Here is a 19381-nt window from a genome sequence, read left to right on the forward strand (position 1 = left end):
GGATCGAGCCCCGCATCAGGCTCTCTGCTCAGCGGGGAGCCTGCTTCCCCCTCTTTCTCTGCCTGCCTCTCTGCCTACTTGTGATCTCTGTCTGTCAAATAAATAAATAAACTCTTTAAAAAAAAAAGTATTATGAATACAGAGGCACTACTTAGTGATCTGCTTAAATTCAACATTGTCCTGGGATGTTGATTTTATCTGATAAAGACAGATCAAGAGTATATGCTTTAGAATCGGACTGGAGACCTGGAGTATTCCTGTAAGGGCCAATTATTATGTATTCGCACAAGTTTCCGGGGAGCAAAAGGGAGCCCTAGAGCAAAGGATCACTCTTCCCATCAGCACAGTTTACCGTGTGTTGAAACTGAGTGGTTTCTGGAATGGCTACCAGACCAGACGGAGTCATCTCCAGCCACTTGCTGTTATTGTGCATCCTAAGAAGTTACAAAGCAATCTAGTGATCCTCTTACACCAAATTATATTTTCCCACGTATAAAGTTCAGTGACGCTTAATTTCCTTTAATAAGCACCTAAGAAGGCGGGGGGAATAAAACCAGTATTTCACACACCACGTGCAGGTGAATACCCAAGAAACCACCATTTGGTCACGACCTTATTTTACGGGGTCCTCTTCACCTTCCGCACAGGAAAACACATCTAACCTGGTGAGACCCAGTGGCTACCAGGTCAGCAGAACTTCTGGAACCTTTAGGAGGAAAAATCCCAAGTAAACCAACTACACTTCAAGAACGATAGAGAGATTTTATGGGACTCAAATTTCATGTCAACCCCCCTTTGAATCTCTGGCTCTAAATTCACGTACGGAGAATTTCTTTGAGGACGTGTTTCCTTTAACCGGTAGGTAGTTCCTGTCACTGGAAAAAATAAAACTAAATACCACTACATTTCCAGTTGTGCCCCTGTGATCTCTGGCGGAGGTCGTGGGAGACAGCAGACTGTCTGGGGCTGTGACACAGATGGCGCATCACGTGCAGCCTGGCAGTTCTGGTTGTTCCTAGTAGTTAGAATGACTCACTAAAGGCTTCCTAAGTGATTTGAGTACATCTATTCCCGCTGAGTCAGCTTGCACTTTCTCTAGGTATTATACGCGTAAACAGTGGGCTAGTGCTTGCCTCAGGTTAGCGTCTGCCTGATTTTGATGACTATAATCCAAATGTTCACCTCTTTTTCTATATTGTAACTTAGTGTAACATAGTGAACTTTCATTATCCCGTATGTCCCATCTAATATTATATCATTAATATGACACATTCAGATAAATTCAAGACCTAAACTACAACCTTTCTACCTTTCTACCAAGTATGAAAAGTTATCCTTTTAATATGAAATATGTGTATTTCTGTTATAAGCTGAATCACATGTTTATAGGCTTCTGATTAAAATGATTATTTCAGGACCAAGTACATGTTTCAAAATATACTATGCAGAGCTTAATATGGTATACCTGAATTTTTCTTAATTTGACAAAAATGGACAGAAGGCAAAATGAAAAAAAATTTATTTCCGCAGTGTTTTATCCACTGTCAATACTGTATTTTTGATGCAATATATTTGCAAAGAAAAAAACAATCTCAGCTTTTATTTTCCATTTTAAACAACTACAATATTTACAAGCTATTTAGAATAACAAACACTCAGACGCACACACACTCACGGACCCACGCAAGTACATATATTCTTATCTCTGGTTTATACTGAATGCTGGTAAAGGCAATGAATGCTTTCAGAGCCCATGATCAGAAAAGGGAAACCCATTTTCCTCCCTCACACAGACCTTCCTGAACCACTGTTAGTATTCTTCCTTCCATTTCCTCATGCAGAGCTCATTGTACAGGCTTAATCAGTTTTTACAATTTATTTTTACTTAAACTATAAGCTTTAAAAAGCATAAGCAGACATGATTTCCCCCACACTTCTGTTATTTTGGTTGCAGAATCAAGCTTCACATATTAAAAAATTTTGTTTAACCACAATCACACTAAACCCAAGAGTCATCTGGAGCAGCCATCTCATTTTCTACCTGCTACTCTGTTTGGAATCCCAGGGCATCATGTCACCTGTGAGAGAAACACCCAGGCATCCAACCTTCCCACCATCTTACATGACTGTTGTTCCTTCTAGCGTGGCTCCACCAAATCATAAATTGTCAGGTGCAGAGCTGAGGCATAAGAAAAAGTTCTGACCCTATATAATAGGTATAAGTCTTACGACAGAGTTGTCATGTAACCTCGTGATGACAATCGGCTCTCGCTCCCCCAAAGAATGTTGTGTTGCTTCCATAAAATGGCAGATATTAGTTTAGCTCGCAAACAGAACTTATCTACTCTACTTCAGAAAGAACATGTGGCTGATAGGCAGTAAGGAGAAATTCTTATCATACATATTTCTTGACAGATGACTCTGCTGAGGTGATTGAAAGCAGAAAATATACTTGTTTCAAGCAAAATTAATGCTCCACTCACATACCTACCAGATCTATTTGTATAATAATTAATTCCTTTCCAGTCACAGTTCTTACCTAAACATTTCACAAGTTAAAAATGAGAAGGCCTAGGTGTATACCAACCAGATTTTTTTCAATAGAGAAATGAAGAATTGAGAGGCTGGTTTTTAAATACTTAGTTAAAAACCCCTACAGATAACCAATGTGATATTAAAACTTATGCTGCACAAATACATGGTCCTATCTGATTTTCCTCTTTCTCTAAATCAATAAAACTCAATTTCCACATAAGACTGAAACCAAAAGTTCATAGGCCATTTACAGGTTCCAAGTACCATTTTAGCCTTGATTGACATTCTTTTTCCACTCATTTTAGAATTACAAGAAAAGCCTCTGGAATAAAAATTGATTTTGTATACCTTACCTGAACAATTTATCATATCAAAGGAAAATGGACTGGGTCTGTGTCCAGGTAAAGTAATTTTGCGTGATTATATTACACTACAGAAAAGAATAAGAATGAAGCCTGAGGGCTTGAACAAAGGGTGGGGGATTGTCTATATTAGTGAAAGAATAAGGAAGATAAACAAAAAATAATTAATCTGGGCAGCAGTTTATAGTTTAATAGCTAGTAAACATAAATTCAAAGGCTTCTCAAGCAAAATTACTAAGGTATCTTTTTCTCAAGTCATATATTTAGGAGGAAAGATTTTTGAAAGTTAACTAAAAGAAGAAGATAATTTTAGACTCTGGGCAAATCATAAGTTGAAAGACCTTGTTCTGGATGAGGGACTCAATGCAGCAATCCGCCAAATGAAGAGTTTCTAAGCAGAGGCAGAAGGATGCTGCTCGGAAGCAAAGGGGAATTTATTAAGGCTAAGCTACCCTTGCTTAGATCGGAGGCTGTTTTCTTATATTTTGTTAGAAGATAGAAAAATAAAGCAACTCAGGAAGAAAAACACATCTTCCTAATGAGCTTAGTCTCTACATAAAAACTTGCTATTTCCATTGCCTGACATCTGGTACACAGAGTAATTTTCCACACCTCACTTGGGATAGAAACACTGACTATCTCTGTTTCAAGGATTAGCAGAAGTATCTCAGATATACTTGAAATATTTTTAAAACTACTTCAAATCTAATGGAAGCTCATCTTCCTATAATAGAAACTCAAAGAATGCAGAACACTGATGAAGTCTGTTCATTAATTTCCTGAAAGGTAATGAATTTCCTCTTACCTTAAAAATATACAGCCTCACCACCTACTCTCCCAAGCCCCTTAAATATCAACAGCTTATATGAATCTAGACTCTTGGAAAATTTAGAATACTTTAGAAAAAAGTGAACATTTAAAGTTTTATCAAGTATTAAAAATGGTGCAAAAAGAGGGCTCACACCAAAGTTGTATGCTGGAAGATTAACTAAAAGCTTAATTTTGAGTTATAAAGTGATTTTTGCCACTGAGTGAGAAGAAATAAGAAAAAAAAAAAAGGGGGGTAACAATTTATAATCCACTCCAGGACTCTCTCTCAAAAGAAGGAAAACACAAAATCAAACAAGAAAAAGACGAGAGAGATACCAATGAAACTCTGTTTAAAAGAAATGCATAAAAAGCTAGTATTTTAATTCCATATTCTTATTTTCAAATAATGGAACTCTGAAAGTTTTGGCAATTATGACCTAAAGACACTAGTGTATGTACACTCGAGTCCTCCACACTAATGAAGAAAGTTAATCAGGGAATCTTAACAAACAACTCACTGTTCTCCAAGGAGGGGTGGGAGGGAGAATAAGACAGTATGATCAACTTACTTAATGGAAGCATGTATATTTGTATGTAATCATTCAGGTCCAATTATTGTTAAGAACCTTTCCCTCAATTATCACTGCTTTCCCTCACATAATTCTTAGAAAAGTATTTTGACTTTCAAAAGACTATCAGTTTTAGACTTAAAAAAATAAGAACAGGGCTCCTGTTAGGGGTTCTTAATTGATAAATTCACTAAAGGGCTCTCTGATAATAAAATTCGACTTGCTTTGAGATGAATGTCCATAGTTGCTACCCCAAATCAAGACGCAATATATATGTTTTGTATAAAATCTAGTCTTGCATTTTTAGAGTATGCAACGTGTTTAACAATGGGGGGTAGGAGGTTAGGAACACAAATAATTCTAACTCTTCTGACTGAATCACCTGAAGCTTAGATTTTCTTCCCCCCGTGTAGGAAAATGAATTATCTTCCATTTAAGACTGAAAGGGCTCCACTTATCTTCCCATTTAGGTAATGGCCACGAGAAGATCATATTCATTTCAGAAAGAGAACAAGCAGCAGGAATCATAACTCCTTTGAGAATATCTTAAATAAATATAGGTGGTTAGACAGATCATATATATTCAGTTTCAGAAGAAAAAAAAATAACAGCCTGAACCTTAATGACATGCTGTAGATTTGCAAAATGAGGCAAATACGGAATACAGAATGTCACAACAGTATCAGGAAAATACATTTTAATTGATCAATTTAGCAAAGGTACCCTTTGTGCAAAGGTTCAGGAAATCACTCAACAAATGTTTTTAAACAGGAAATTTTGCGAAGTGTGAAGTATGGAAACATGAGCACGAGGCACACTGGGTTCTGAATTACCACAAAAATTTTGAATTAGAAAAGGGCCTAACAGATGAAAATGCAGTCGGGTGGTGCATTCTTAGCTACTGATTTCCTCAGTTTTCCTCCCTTCTACTAAAGTGTTAGGCTGCACCGCAGGAGCAACAGTGGGGAGTGAAGAGGGAGGCAGCTCCCCTCTCCTGTCACCTCATCAAAAGACACTTGAAGCCTGTGCCGTCCAATGCGGGAGCCACCAGGCACATGTGGCCAGTGTGTACTGGAAATCTGGCTAGTGCCACGTGCTGAACGAGGAACACTTCGGGCGCACTGGATCCGCTAAACCGTATGATTAAAATCAATTTCACCTGCTTCTTTTCACCGCCCACTCACAGCGGGGTAGAAAGATGGCTGCTCCTAAATGCTCAGACGAGACACAGAGTCGTCTTTGGAGTTTCACCCAAACGGGGAAAGTTTTTTGGAGGCTCTAAAAAATGCCAAAAGTTGGAAATTAAATCTAAACTGCAGTTTCCACCCAGCCCGATTGTAAATCTGAATTATATATTTCCCTGAATACACACAGATTTTTTTTAAAAAACCAATAAAATTTATGAGACAACATATTAAGTCAATTTCACAGTTATAAATATCTCAAATCACACCTACATACTATAAATTACAGGAAATAAAATTCAAGTAATAGAAAAAGAAGACAGGAGCAAAATAAAAGGCAAGGTTATTTAGAGAGGGATATAACAATCAGAACTGCACCATTTGGAGAATTTCGCTTGAAAAAATTTTACTTGATTAACTGAACTGCATGTGAGTCCCTTCAAGAGCTAATACCTCTTAAAAGAAAAGCAATCAATTCTTTCTTTAAATTCCTGGATGTTCATCTTCGTCTTTGAAAAACAAAAATATTTTCTTCCCAGAACTGACCCCGGCAGCGTTTTGCCCCAAGTGCAGAGAAGCTGAGGGCCTGGGGCACACGTGGTGCTGGGGCTCATCTGACATGTGGACACAGGAGCTGGCAGTAGTGTTCACAGGACCGATGCGCTGACTGTTATCGCTGGGGAATGCCAAAGGCGAAGCTAAGTGTATCTTCCGATCTAGTGTGCATTTTAAAGAAAACACCCAGTGTACTGGCATGAAGTACAGACTCTAACAGAAAAGGAGCAGCACAGTTCCTGCTATGTATGTTTTAAGGAAAGGGAAGGGCTTAATCCCAAAGGCAATTTAAATAATGGTATTTTATTTTTATATATAAATAAATGTTCTGAGAAATCTCAGACTTTAGTGCATTGTTGTAAAAAATTAGTGCAGTTTTCTCATTAAAGTTTTTAGCGCTCAAGGAGTAAGATAAATCTATGTCTGTTCATAGTCTCTTTCACTGTACATTAAACGTTCATACGGCTAAATGTCAAACTGAAGGTTTCTACACTGGTCTGTTCTTAAAAATCAAAGTAAATGGATTTCATGTTCTGTGACAAAACATGGCAATTATTTTTGGCAAAGAAATTAGAAAAATATGAGATCGTAGTTTAGAAATGAAGAGTTTGTTGATGTAAAGCATAGGCAATACATAGGAAAAAACTTTCCTTAAGGATGTATTTTTAACAGAACTTTATCCTTCATGCAAAATGTTTTCTCGGCAGCTAACTTAAAAAAATATTTCAGCTTTATTTGGGGATGGAGACAGTGACAGGAGTCGGGTGAAGGACGAAGCGAGGCGCGGAACCAAGCCCGTTCTCTGTCCCCGTCTCTCCCATACCGGAGCCAAGGGATACCTGCGGGCATCTTCCACGCTCTCCTCTCTTCTTCCAACGACTTGGAATGGAGAGGGCAAAGAACCGTAGTTATATGACACCGGCTCACACTTCAGCCCCAAGTTCTAGTACCCCAGTTTCAATCACAGTCACGTATTTATCATCAATCTGGACCAGCAGTACTGTCTTGTCGATGTGGGATCTAGTACCTGGATCTCTGCTGCAAGGCACCCATCGGTGAATCACCTATTGATTCAGAATACAGTAAGTCAGTGGCAGAGACCTGGAAAATATTCACAAAATTCACTCACACTTAGGGGTAGTAATTCTGTTTGGTGAAAAGGTACATTTAAAATAACATAAGCATAAATTAGCTAAACACACGCAAACAAGTCAGGCTACAAAAGAGTGACAGGCTGGGTCAGCTTCATGAAGAGAACTTACATGGCCTTCCATGCCCTCCTGAGGACTCCAGTCTTTCCAGCTGTTTCTCCCAGCTTTTAACCGAATACCCTCATCAGGCCACTGCAGCTCCTTCCTTTTTGACAGGTTGATCCCATCCAGAATTTGACTGGGATCTACAATCTATATTGCAAATAAATATGGGTCATTTCCAGTTCAACTTTTCTCGATGATGACAAATTACATAATCTCAAACAATCATCGACTCTCCATGTCTCAAGTTCTCCCACTGCCTATAACTGAACAAACAACCGGTCCGAAGGTCCGCCTCCTGCATTCCCTGTAGCCTACTGGCTGACCGCAGTGCAATGGCCACACGATGGCAGCTGAGTAGGGACAAAAGTCACCACTGAGACGCTACTTGCTTTCGGTTCTTATGCTGGAAGAAATTTTTTCTCAACATGCAAACGTGTCCTAGTCTTCAGACTAATTAATTGGAAGGTGTGTTCTCACCAGAATGCTTCACTCGATAAATGAGAAAAAAACAAAAACAAAAACAAATGAGTGACACGAATGGCACAAGAACCACGTGCTTACTCACTTGGACTCTGTAAATCACTTCCCCCCTTTTGGCGTGTGAATTATTGGCAGGACTTAAGGTGTTGCCTGGCTGGGCGTCAGCGGCACTGCTCTGACCTCCCTCTGTCCCAAGAAAGCCCACGAGAGTGTGATGTTTGCAGGCTGGGATGCTCTGGCTGGAGCTGCTAGAAGAAGGAAGGCCATGCTGCACACAGGCCATGCCGCTCTGACCAGAAGGCTCCATCTGGTTCACCATGGAGAGGCGGGACTGGATGGAGGATGGTAAGTTTCGAAGCGATATCTGACTCGTGGAAGAGCGCCGACAAGGCACAAATCCCGTGGTGGACATCCGGAGGGACGAGTGCCGGCTGCTGTAGCAATAAGAGGACTGGCTGGCCACTGAGGCACGAGCGGGGGACTGTCTCACCAGGCTTGACTGCACGGAGTGGGAGCTGTGGCTAGTGCCTAGGGAAGGATAAACAGCAAGCTCATTCTAAGTGCGATGATGTTTATTTTTCTTTATAGTTTCCAAGAGTTTCCCCCCAATTACTTGGTCAATTCACTGAATTTAAATTATACCTAAAACTTCTTTTAAAAAAGTTTGTATTGCTACCCAAAACTTTTTTAAAAAGATTTATTTGAGAGAGAACGAGAGAGTGCACAAGCGTGCGCAAGCGCAAGTTAGGAGAGGGACAGAGGTGGAGGGAGAGCAAGAATCTCCGCCAGACTCCTCGCGGGACGTGGAGCCCAACGCGGGGCTTGATCTGACCCTGAGATTCATGACCTGAGCCAAAACCAAGAGTTGGATGCCTAACAAACTGTGCCACCCAGGCGCCCCATACCTAAAACTTTTAATGTTGTCAAAAAGAAGTAATTATCTGAGATCTGTTTTCTTGTGTGCTTTTGAATTAATAATTTTAATTTGCTAATGCTTTTTAAAATTAAAATTCTGGGACAAAAACAAGACACATATGATTTTTGCAAATATCAGGATTTAACATTGAGGTGAATCCTAAAATATCTTCCACAGATATACTTCAGAATAATAAGAATACCTCTTTGATATTTCAGAAATGAAACATCCCATGGAAATGCGACCATAAGAAATATTTATGAAGGAAGTACTACGTGGTAGGATCTGTAATGACTACTTTTCAAAGTATAGAATTAATGTCCTTTCAATCCATTCCAGTGACAAACTACATAGTCTATAGAGAGATGGTGATTCCACACTATAATTTTCATATCCATTGGGGGGTTACTACTAAGTATGAATTATCAGTGATCTGGAATGCCAGGTCCTTCTGTGTCCTTTTTCAAATGGCTTGATATGATCCCTCAGGTCTGTCTTTTCCCTGACTTATAACAGTAATGTGAAGATTAGGAAATAATTAACTATACTGAAAAAATTACTCCATGTACTTTCTATCTGAAAATATAGAGCTGATCAAAATAAGAGCATTTAAGAAAGCACAATCAAAGTTCTAGCTTTTCACTCAGAAGTTACAAAAGAACATAAAAAATGTTGGTAATACACCTATTTAGAGTCTTAATTCCAACGCTACTGGATTTTTTTTTTTTTTTTTTAAACAATGAATGTCTTAAGACTTCTCATTCATGTGAAGCAGTACAGGAAAAGACAGCACTGGATCAACCAACCAGCCATATGAAAACAGATTAAATCTGATTCCTACTGCATACCAAGTGGATTACAGATCTTGTGTTAAAGGTAAATTACTAAAAACAAAATAAAGAAACCCATCATGCCTTGGGACAGGAATAATTTTCGTAAGTTAGGATACAAAAATTACTAATCATAAAGGGAAAGATCAGTAAACTGCTCTACGCTAAAATTAAAAAGACTTTTGTCAAAAGAAGAGGAACCACCCTCCTTAGGAAGAGAATGGAAAGCCCAGGGATAGAATGGGAAGAAATACTTGTAGTACAGAAAACTGATAAAGAACTCAAACACCGAATATACAAATAAGAAAAGGATAATCATGGAACCAGAGGATATTATGCTAAGCAAAATAAGTCAGTCAGAGAAAGACAAATATCCTATTATTTCACTCATGTGGAATTTAAGAAACAACAGATGAACAGGGGAAGGGAAGTTAAAATAAGGTAAAAACAGAGAGGGAGGCAAACCGTAACAGACTCTGAGCGTTGATGGAGAGAGGTGGGGGTGGGGTGGGCTAAATGGGTGATGGGCATTAAGGAGGGCACTTATTGGGATGGCACTGGGTGTTTTATGTGGGTGATGAACCACTGGATTCTGCTCCTGACCAGTGCTGCACTGTATGTTAACTTGAAATTAAGTTTGAAAAAGAGAAAGGCAGGCTAGTAACACATAATTCTCTTTATACATGCACACTAAGAGGCTTAGATACATAATTTTGTTTTCACATTACCTAGTGCTGGAGGATAAGATGGGACCGGTGGATGGAGTCCGGCTCCTGACCCTTGCCCTGGATTTCCAGTGCTTCCCTGGGGCACATTGCTGTGCGGGTCACTGGCACTCACTGCATTGTTGCTAGTGCAGGACATTCCACCTCCAGTGTCAGAATCTTCAATATTGCCACCGCTGTTACATCCGGCCCCACACCCTTTCCTTAACCTAGGAACAAACACCAGAGCAAGCAGCATTATCCCGTGATCACTTCAAGCTAGGTGTTTTATTCTACTTCTAGCTATTCTGAATGTTTAATGCTACTAATGTGCATCTTTGGAAGTCTTTACGGTGCCATCAATATTAGAAACAAGGCATTTACGTTTTCAAAGAATGGCCTAAGAACTATCCCCTCCTTATTCTCGCCACTTCAATTCTCCCCAATCTACCTTCACTTTAATATAGTGTATCATCCTTCCCAATCTTTTCATCTTTCCTTAGCCGTAATAAACCACACATAACAAAACTGTACCATTAAGGTGGAAATAGGACTCTTGCCAGCATCTGCTCAGTGCCTCTGAAGTGCATAACCCCTGAAAAATCCTCATCTCTGCTGTAGCAAACTTGGGAGAGAGCTGCTGCAATCATTTTTCCTGGTATTTTATTTGTTTGTTTGAATGTAGGGTGACCAACTATCCTGGGTTGCCCACAACTGTCTCAGTTTTGCACTGAAAGTCCTGCTTCCCAGGACACTTCTTAGTCCTGCGCAAACCAGGACAGCTAGGAACCTTAATCTTTATTACCATTTCTCTCGAGGGAAGAGAACTCAATCTCTTTAAGGCAATTCCAGCAAAACAGATAATTTTTTAAAAGAAATTTCAAACGCCACTCCGGTTTATGTTCTTCCTTCTGTTTGGATAGGGACTGATATTAAAATGGTGACACTTTTTTTTTTTTTTAGTATGCCTAGAGGAAAATGCCTTCTTGAGAGATTGCCACCCTAATTCCACATTCTGTTTTTCCTGTTATTTAAGGATCTAAACAAAAGCCAATAAGAAATTGAAAAAATACTCCGTGATTTTTCTTCACCATCCACCAAACTATGATGTTCCTATACCAAACACCATAATTTACGAGACAAAAGGTGGAGAAAAAATTCGTGTGCATACTTGAAGACACTACAGATTTGAGATCGGAGTGATGACTGGTTGTTAAAATGGCAGTAGTATTACATAATGAGGAGTTTGAGCAAGTACAGCATGCTCGCCCTTCTGCAACACCAGACTAAAACAGAAGGTGAGCAACTTCTTCAGGTGTCTTAGGTTCTTCTCTAACTTGCTGCTTGGTGACCCACACATCCTACTAGTGTCATTAATGTTGCAATACAGAGTCAAAAAAGTTAAAGAAAAGAGAACTATTCAAGAGTCTACCAAATGCTGGATCAGTGCAATCAGAGTTGGACATGAGATTTATCTAATAAGAGTCTGAAGATAAAGATGCTCAGACTACTTTCTGAAATTCCTGATAGAATAGGTTTATATTGCATTATGGCATCTGTATTTTTCTGTAAGCTTTCCAGGTGACACTTATGCGAACTGCCTCAATGAAGAAGGTCAGAACAAAACACCGCTGAAATATGCAACCCCACAGCTCACCTGTGCCAGGTTGACACTATGAAGTTTCTGATATTTCCCAAACTGATAGGTCCCCCAAGGATTTCTTTAAGCTGTTCATGGCTGTCAGAGTAAGAAGTTGTCAGGGGTGAGACAAAGATTGGGTAGCCAATAGGTTGGTCACAAGATGAGTTTATCATGTTTCTCAGAGCTTGTTTGGCATTCTGGATGCTACCTCTCTCTGGGTTACGGTTACGTAGAAAAACAAGCTCTTGCTGTTGTCCTGCCCAAAGACCTCGGACGCATTCCTTATTAACCTGAAAACCAGAACACAGGGGAATTAGGTTAAGGGGCCAAGAATGAAATTCATATAAACAGAGGAGTATAAATGAGAGGGATACAAAAGACACATGAGAGCCAATTGTGAAAAGCAGGAAACAAATACAAGTTGGTCACAGTTTAATAGAAGTTCATCAATTTTCCATTGTCACCAATGGGCTATTAAGCACATGCAGAACTCTTTTCCCTGGTCTGGTAAAAATATCAAGTTTTCCAAATTAACAATGCACTGGGTTTTGCAACTGAGATAACAGATATATTTGATAGAAATCAGAAGTAACAAATATTCAGAGTTAAAAGGATGTTTGTGACTTTGCAGGTTGATTAGATGAAGTAGATAAAAAGTGAATCATTATAAACTATTAAAATAAAATTTCAGAAATTATGTCTCCTAAAGCCATGAGATGTTTAAAAAAGCAACAAACAAAGGGAGGTAGATGGGCAATGGGGTAATTGGGGGATGGGCATTAAGGAAGGCACGTAATGTAATGAGCACTGCGTGTTCTACGCAACTGATGAATCACTAAATTCTACTTCTGAAACTAATTTAAAAAAAAAAGACAAACAAAAGACAAAAAAAGTACAAGCTATGGTATTGTTTTGAAACCTGGAAATCACATTAGCAATATGGTGTTGATGTTTTAAGAAGAGACAGTGCCCAGAGTGTATATATAACAGATAAAAGACTGCCAAAATGGAAATAAGCAAAAATTTTAAGACTTTATGGTACACGAAAAAATTTCAGAGGACAGAATAGTTTGCAAAATAAATCAAATTAAGCGCTTGTAATCAATGCTAATGTAGTATGGTCATTTTTCTTCTATGAAAAGTTTCAATCACTTTCTAAACTTGGGGTAAGGTTACGTAACTTTTTTTTTTTCAGACACAAATAAATGCCTCAAAAACTAACCTTAATGACCCTGAAGCTCAGGTAGCGTCTATTGAGCATGATGATCTTATATTCATTGGTGCCGTCATCCATGACATGCCGCAGAGCAAGAAGGGAGGGAGAGTTGGCAAGGACTGCACTCCGCCATGCAGGGTCCCCTTCATGGGCTATTACGAGGTTCTTTTCATGAGACACAATGGCTTCATAGAGCACAGTAGGGTCGTCATACTCATCTGGAGAAGTGAAATGATCCTAAACAGAGAAATAAAAAATATATACTTTACAGGAAAAGAAGGACTTCCAGATAAATGATAAAAGCTTCTGCAGTTACTAAATGAAAATTCTGAAAAACTGGTTCAATATGAATATTTCATATCCGCACATATTATTATTGTCGGAGAAAGAGTGTCTTAAATTTAAGCAGGTTAGGAATTAGCTCTAATTTTGTAAATACTTCAACCGAACCCTATCTTCTAAGTTTTAAATAAACAGATATTTTTCCAATTTTTATATATTTTCTTTTTCTTGTTCAAGTGGGGTTTTACATGTCTTCATTCATACATAATTTTTTCTCATAAAGGACTGTCTCACTGGTATCAGTTAAGGAAGGCTAACCCATATAAAAGTCCCCTAAGTTGTGTTCCTTTTTAATGAGGCATTTTTCACACAGAGCCACATCTCTAGAATGATCCCAATATGCATTTTATCTCATCTAGTTAAGATAATGAGATTAAGGGCCCTAGTCCTAAAGAAGCTAGTCAAGTCTTCCCTGAGAAATCTCTTGGTCTAGGTAACCACCACTCCTGCATTCCACAAGCCGTTATTTAATACCTGTGTGGGATTCTGTGGCAGGATTCTGTGGCAGAGATCACAGATGAAAAAGGACTATGTGGAATGTATCCCCCTTCAGAAACCAGCAAGTTAACAGGGGATGCAGGACATATACCCACATAATCTTAAGACAAATTCAAAGTTCTGAAATGAAGATTATACAATCGTAGCTATTCATAGTTGGGAGGTTGATAAATTTTTACATCCAGGTAAAGTCACTCATTTCCACTCAAGCCAAGTGACCAGACTGTGTGTGGTATCTGAGGGGAGATGGGTGAGTACAAGAAGGCAAGCTCCCCAATGATGCACCTCCACATCTGGGGGCTGGCCTATATGAGAACAGAAAGTATTCACTTGTGTATGTGAATAATGCTTCAGAATGTAAAAAGTTCTAGCAACATGCTCCCCCAACCCTAGCAACTCTTAACAACCCTGCCAAGCAGATTAAGTACATAATACCGGCTTTGCAAATATCAAATCTGTAGCTCAAAGAGTCTTCGCTGCTTCCTAAGTTAAGCCAGGACTTAAACCCATGTTTAAAGAGAATTTATCATTCTGATTTTAAAAAGTGTGTGATTACAAACGTTAACTGAAAAACCTGTAAGCCCAGTTGATGTGATTAGGGAAAGTTACACAGTGCAGGTGGTTTTGAACTGAATCTACAAGAATGAAGACAATTTCCGTGGATGGAGATGGGCACTGTTGCCGGAAAGAGAGAGAGCTCCAGGCAAGACATCGTACAGGAGAAGCACAGGTCAGTGAAGAACACAAAGGTGATTATAGCCTGAAGTCTCTCTGGGGAATTGAGTTTCTATGACGTTGCCAGGCAGCCCTGTGCTAGATAGTGGGGAAAGACCAGTGAGTGAGACAGATACAAGCACTGTTCTCAAGGAACTTAGGGTCTAGTTAGAAAATACTGAAAACAAAACAAAACAAAACTAGAAAACTAGCTTTTAGCCAGATTGTGGAGCATCTCCCTTGCTCCTTGTCCAGATTTCTGCTATTGGGCTGGTGCACTTCCCTCTGTTACTTCCTTCTCTTAGAACTGCCTTCAACTGATGGGGCTGCCTAGGCAGGAAATGCCAGAGGAGGTTTATTCCTCCACCTGGTGGTGGCAGGGGGGCGAAGGTACACCATGTAACTCTTGGTGACACTGACATTCCAAAACTCCCTCTAAATCCAGTAGAAGCTAGAATTCAGCTGAAACAGTTTTGCTTTTAGCTCCTTCCCTCTTCTTTCCTGCTCCCCACCCTTCCTTACAAATTCACCTGAGGACACCCTTTCAGTCTCTGGCACAGGAATCCTGGGCTCTGACTCTGCTTCTAAAGAGTGTGGCCTAAGCTAGCGTTTATGACACCTCTGTACATCGTACACCAGCCCTCCCGACCTTCCTGTGAAATACCGAGCTTGCCTTCAGCAGAGAGCTAGATATCGTATGATGTGCTCTCCTTTAGCAAACAGTTCCTTTAGGGAAGGAATTCTATCTTTGTATAGTAGTCTTCGTACAATTTTTTGAATAAAAAATAAAAGTGAAGACATAGGCAATAGTTACAGTCTTAATAAAATGGACAAAGTTGGAAATTACTAGGCATGCCAAAATGGAGTACGATGAATCTTGCTCAATTATTTCTTTTCACTGGGCTTAAGATGGTTGGATGAGTATTGTTTTAGAGGCGGTATTTGAAACAAGTAGAATGTCCATGAATAGGGAAATGTTTGAATAAACTGTAGTTAAGAATTATATTCTGGAATACTACAGAGCCATTAAAAATGTAGAAAGTATCCAAGTTATATTAAATATGGGGGGGGAAGCATGTGTTACAGATCACTTTATGTAGCACAAAGGAAAATATTTGTATATATAGATGGAAATGTCTATGAACTCAGGAAAATCAAAAAAGATATGCATCAAATTATTGGCAGTGACTGCTTCCTAGAAGGGCCATACAATGGTACTGGGTGATGGGAATACTTATTCTTGGGGGACACTCACTTTTTAACGTTTTTCATTATTTTTCAAATACAAAGAGAAAATGTCCCCAGTTTGGGGGAAAGTTTCCAAAGTCATTTTAAAAATATACTTGAAAAGTTAAAAGCCAATGTACAGTATATATTTTTGAAAAACGAAACTCATTCATTTTACATTCACTGGCCACCAACCCTCGTGCTAAGCAATGAAGATATAAAGATCAGTAAAAAATGATTCCTGTCCTCAACCACACATTGTAAGATTTTTGTCATGTATCACTTATAAGCCAAAATGGACTTTGATTAGTTTATTTTAGTTCTAACAACCATGTAATCATCAAAGAGACTGATGAAAAAGGTAAAACAAATAAGGATGTAAAGTGTTTCATGTTTTACAAAATGATTAAATAGAGGATAAGAATAGGAGAACATGTGAAAAAGGCAATTTGCTTAATTTCTCTGAGTTGAGTCTTCACCTACCAAACTGGGATGAAAATAATTTTCTCTGGTATTATGTATATGCGAGCACTAATATGCTGTATAACACTGTACAATTATTAAATATCACACAGATTATGACCATTTTTATTTATAAAGTAAAAATATAATACAGTCAATTGGAGAATTTAAAAAAAATTTTTTTTAAAGATTTTATTTATTTGACAGAGATCACAAGTAGGCAGAGAGGCAGGCAGAGAGAGAGGAGGAAGCAGGCTCCCAGGGAGGCTGATGCGGGGCTCGATCCCAGGACCCCAGGATCATGACCTGAGCTGAAGGCAGAGGCTTAACCCACTGAGCCACCCATGTGCCCAGCTGATGCATTTTAATGAGGCTTATCATGTGGTCTCTGTCATCAGATCTGATGACTACTATTAAGTGGAATGACTAGAGTAGCTCGTACTGGTACTTAATTTCCTAATATAGTTTTGAAATAATCCAGGGCTTTGGATATGTATTTTGGGTCCATATTTTATTACCCTACTAGGATTATTTAAGTAAGGCTAAATCTGTCCTAATCACCTATTATTCTATATAACATGCTACATGAAACAGCAGCACTTATAACCCTCCTGAGATGTTACCACGATGCATTGGGAGTTAGCTAACATTTGCCTACAGAAGAGGCTTGAATCACAATAATGTGAAATGTGAGGTCAAAATTAAGGGCCTGAGAGCTTTGTTCCTACTTTGTCACTGCTGACAGTTTTCCTCAAGTTCATGTCCAGATCAGTTATTCACCAATATTAATATTCAAATTTACCCTTAGAAACATAGGTTCAGGCTTCTAAGATCTAGTATCTTGTCATAAATCATGTTTCCTGTGTTTCAAATAACAGTATTTCTCAAAAGGTTCCTAAGAAACATAATTTGGAAGTCAAATGAAGAAGTGCCATTAAACACCAGTAATGCATTATAATTCTCCTCTTCTTACCTGATGAAGTTTAATGGACATGCGGATTCCCGGGACAACTACTTTCCTTAGCAATTCCATGTCAGCGAAGATCCATTCATCTCGAATTGAAGAAATACGGAAATCTCCCTTAAATAGGGCATGCAATCCATAGAGGAATGACTCTAAATTACTGTTAGGATTGGAGATAAAGGTTTACGTATTTTGACAAAGAACTTCCATTACACTGATTCTTACATGTGGTTGTGCATCAGAATCATCTGGGAGTGTTTTGCAAATACAGAGTCCAGTGACTATACTAATGTCAGAACCCCTGAGTCAGACTCACAAGGGACAGGGGCCCTTTGACCTGGGACCCTTGTTTACGAACTACTATAAGAGTAAGTCCATGAAAATAAACAACAGACAAAGAGTGTATAAGCCACAAAAGCTGTCAGAGGGTCTAATGGAAAACAAGTAGTAATCACAAAAGAAATTTAAAATATGTAATATTGCTTAGTTCTAATTCATTCAGACATGTATGTCAAGAAATTCAGCTTATATTTATACTCCCAAAAAATCTAATGTACTATGTGAACTATATTAAGAACATAAATGCTCTGGATCAAAAAAAATTACAAGGAAATATGGAAAAACAAGATTAGGTAACCCATTAGAAAAACAGGTGTAAAATGGTAGAAGACCAATCAAACTTTACGGGCAATTATTTTTTAAAATATCTCAAATCCATGAAACTCTCATTATCAGTAGTCACCTACGCCTGTGTGAATTTTAACCAACTGAGCCACCCAGGCACCCCGCATGTGTGAATTTTAAAAGCCAGCCGTTAACCACTAGGGAGAACTCAATTATGTCAGCAAAAGATCTATAAAAAAACAGTATCAAAAGAGACTTCTGCAATAAATTAGCATAGAATGCTTCCATGAAAGGCTAATTCAGATTTCCGTTATACAGCTTCTCCTACTCTCTTCCTGAAAACAGAAATGCCTTCCTTACCTGGACATATGGTGGGATGCAGTCCCCAGAGCTCTCCGTCCCAGTACACAAAGTCCGTAACAAAGAGTCACTAGGGATGAATCTTTGTCTACATCCAGTGGCTTGAAAAAAGAAAGAACATTCATTATCAGAAAGAGATAAAAGTATTTAACAAATTGGAATACTAATAAATTAGAGGATGAAGAACTCAACTAATATATAAGTTCTAGGTCTTTAAATAGTTCTAAGGAGAGAAAATTAACAAATCAGTGTAAAATGAAGTATGAGTGTATATAAGGAGTTCCTCTGAAACCCTGAAATAAAATCTAATGCTTTATAATACTGGGACACATTTTTTAAAAAATCCTGACTTTTATAAAGTATTAGGATCTTAGCAAAACATCTGAAAGTACTTATTGGCATACATCATTCCTGATAATGTCCTCTCCTGAAAATACAATATTCTTTCTATTAATTAGTTGTTTTGGGACATAACCTGGTAAACAGGTTATTAGTGATAGCTATGTTAGTCTACTAGTGACCATTACCAGAGTAAAGAAAATCAAATTCGTATCTGTGGAATACTGCTTCCTCTCAACCTCTCAATTTTTTTTTTAAACAACTGAAAGTTTTCTTACCCAGATGGTCAGAAAGAAGAAGGTCTAGAAAAACAGACCTCATAATAACAAATGGGGATATTCTTTCCATCTCTGAAAAAATGGACTCAATCAGTTACAAATGAAGTACAAGACCTCTACCTTTGCTCTTCGGGAAGAGCAGTACTCTATCCAGTTGAGGTAAATCACACAAAAACTCTCTCTGGATATGCCAGCCAGTCGATGGTCATAGTCTTCATCAATGTTTGGATTAAATGTTGGGTCCACATCAACATAATTTCGATCTGCACACAGACGTAGTCCTTCCTGCATTGTCTCATTGGCTAGCCACTCCTCCAGTTTAGAAGAAGTTGTAACATAATAAATGATACCCTAATGGGGAAAGATTAAAACAACAACAACAACAAACCCAGGTTAAGTTACAGTTTGAATTAACTCTAATTCTTCATTAAATAAATTCCAATGGTTTATACTGATTGTATAACTAAAAAATATTTTATTCTAGCTCAATACTCTAAGAATACATTTTAGGAAT

The 19381-nt window shown here is 38.5% G+C and overlaps 1 protein-coding gene across 3 annotated transcripts in view; it reads right to left on the reverse strand.

The window, feature by feature from the left end:
* Positions 1–4959: 4959 nt before the first annotated feature.
* PCNX1 (pecanex 1) overlaps positions 4960–19381 on the reverse strand; it is a 151603-nt gene continuing 137181 nt past the window's right edge. For all 3 annotated transcript variants that reach the window (XM_080808812.1, XM_080808811.1, XM_080808813.1), the window contains 9 exons: positions 18988–19218; positions 18251–18351; positions 17276–17426; positions 13066–13296; positions 11859–12133; positions 10226–10431; positions 7837–8279; positions 7278–7418; positions 4960–7079 (listed from right to left, as the gene is read on the reverse strand). In XM_080808812.1, coding sequence (XP_080664938.1) covers positions 6939–7079; positions 7278–7418; positions 7837–8279; positions 10226–10431; positions 11859–12133; positions 13066–13296; positions 17276–17426; positions 18251–18351; positions 18988–19218 — 1920 coding nt within the window. In that variant the 3' untranslated portion in view covers positions 4960–6938. The remainder of the gene's footprint in view (positions 7080–7277; positions 7419–7836; positions 8280–10225; positions 10432–11858; positions 12134–13065; positions 13297–17275; positions 17427–18250; positions 18352–18987; positions 19219–19381) is intronic.

This window comes from Martes martes, assembly GCF_963455335.1.
Source record: "Martes martes genome assembly, chromosome: 7".
Classification (NCBI taxonomy): Eukaryota; Metazoa; Chordata; class Mammalia; order Carnivora; family Mustelidae; genus Martes; species Martes martes.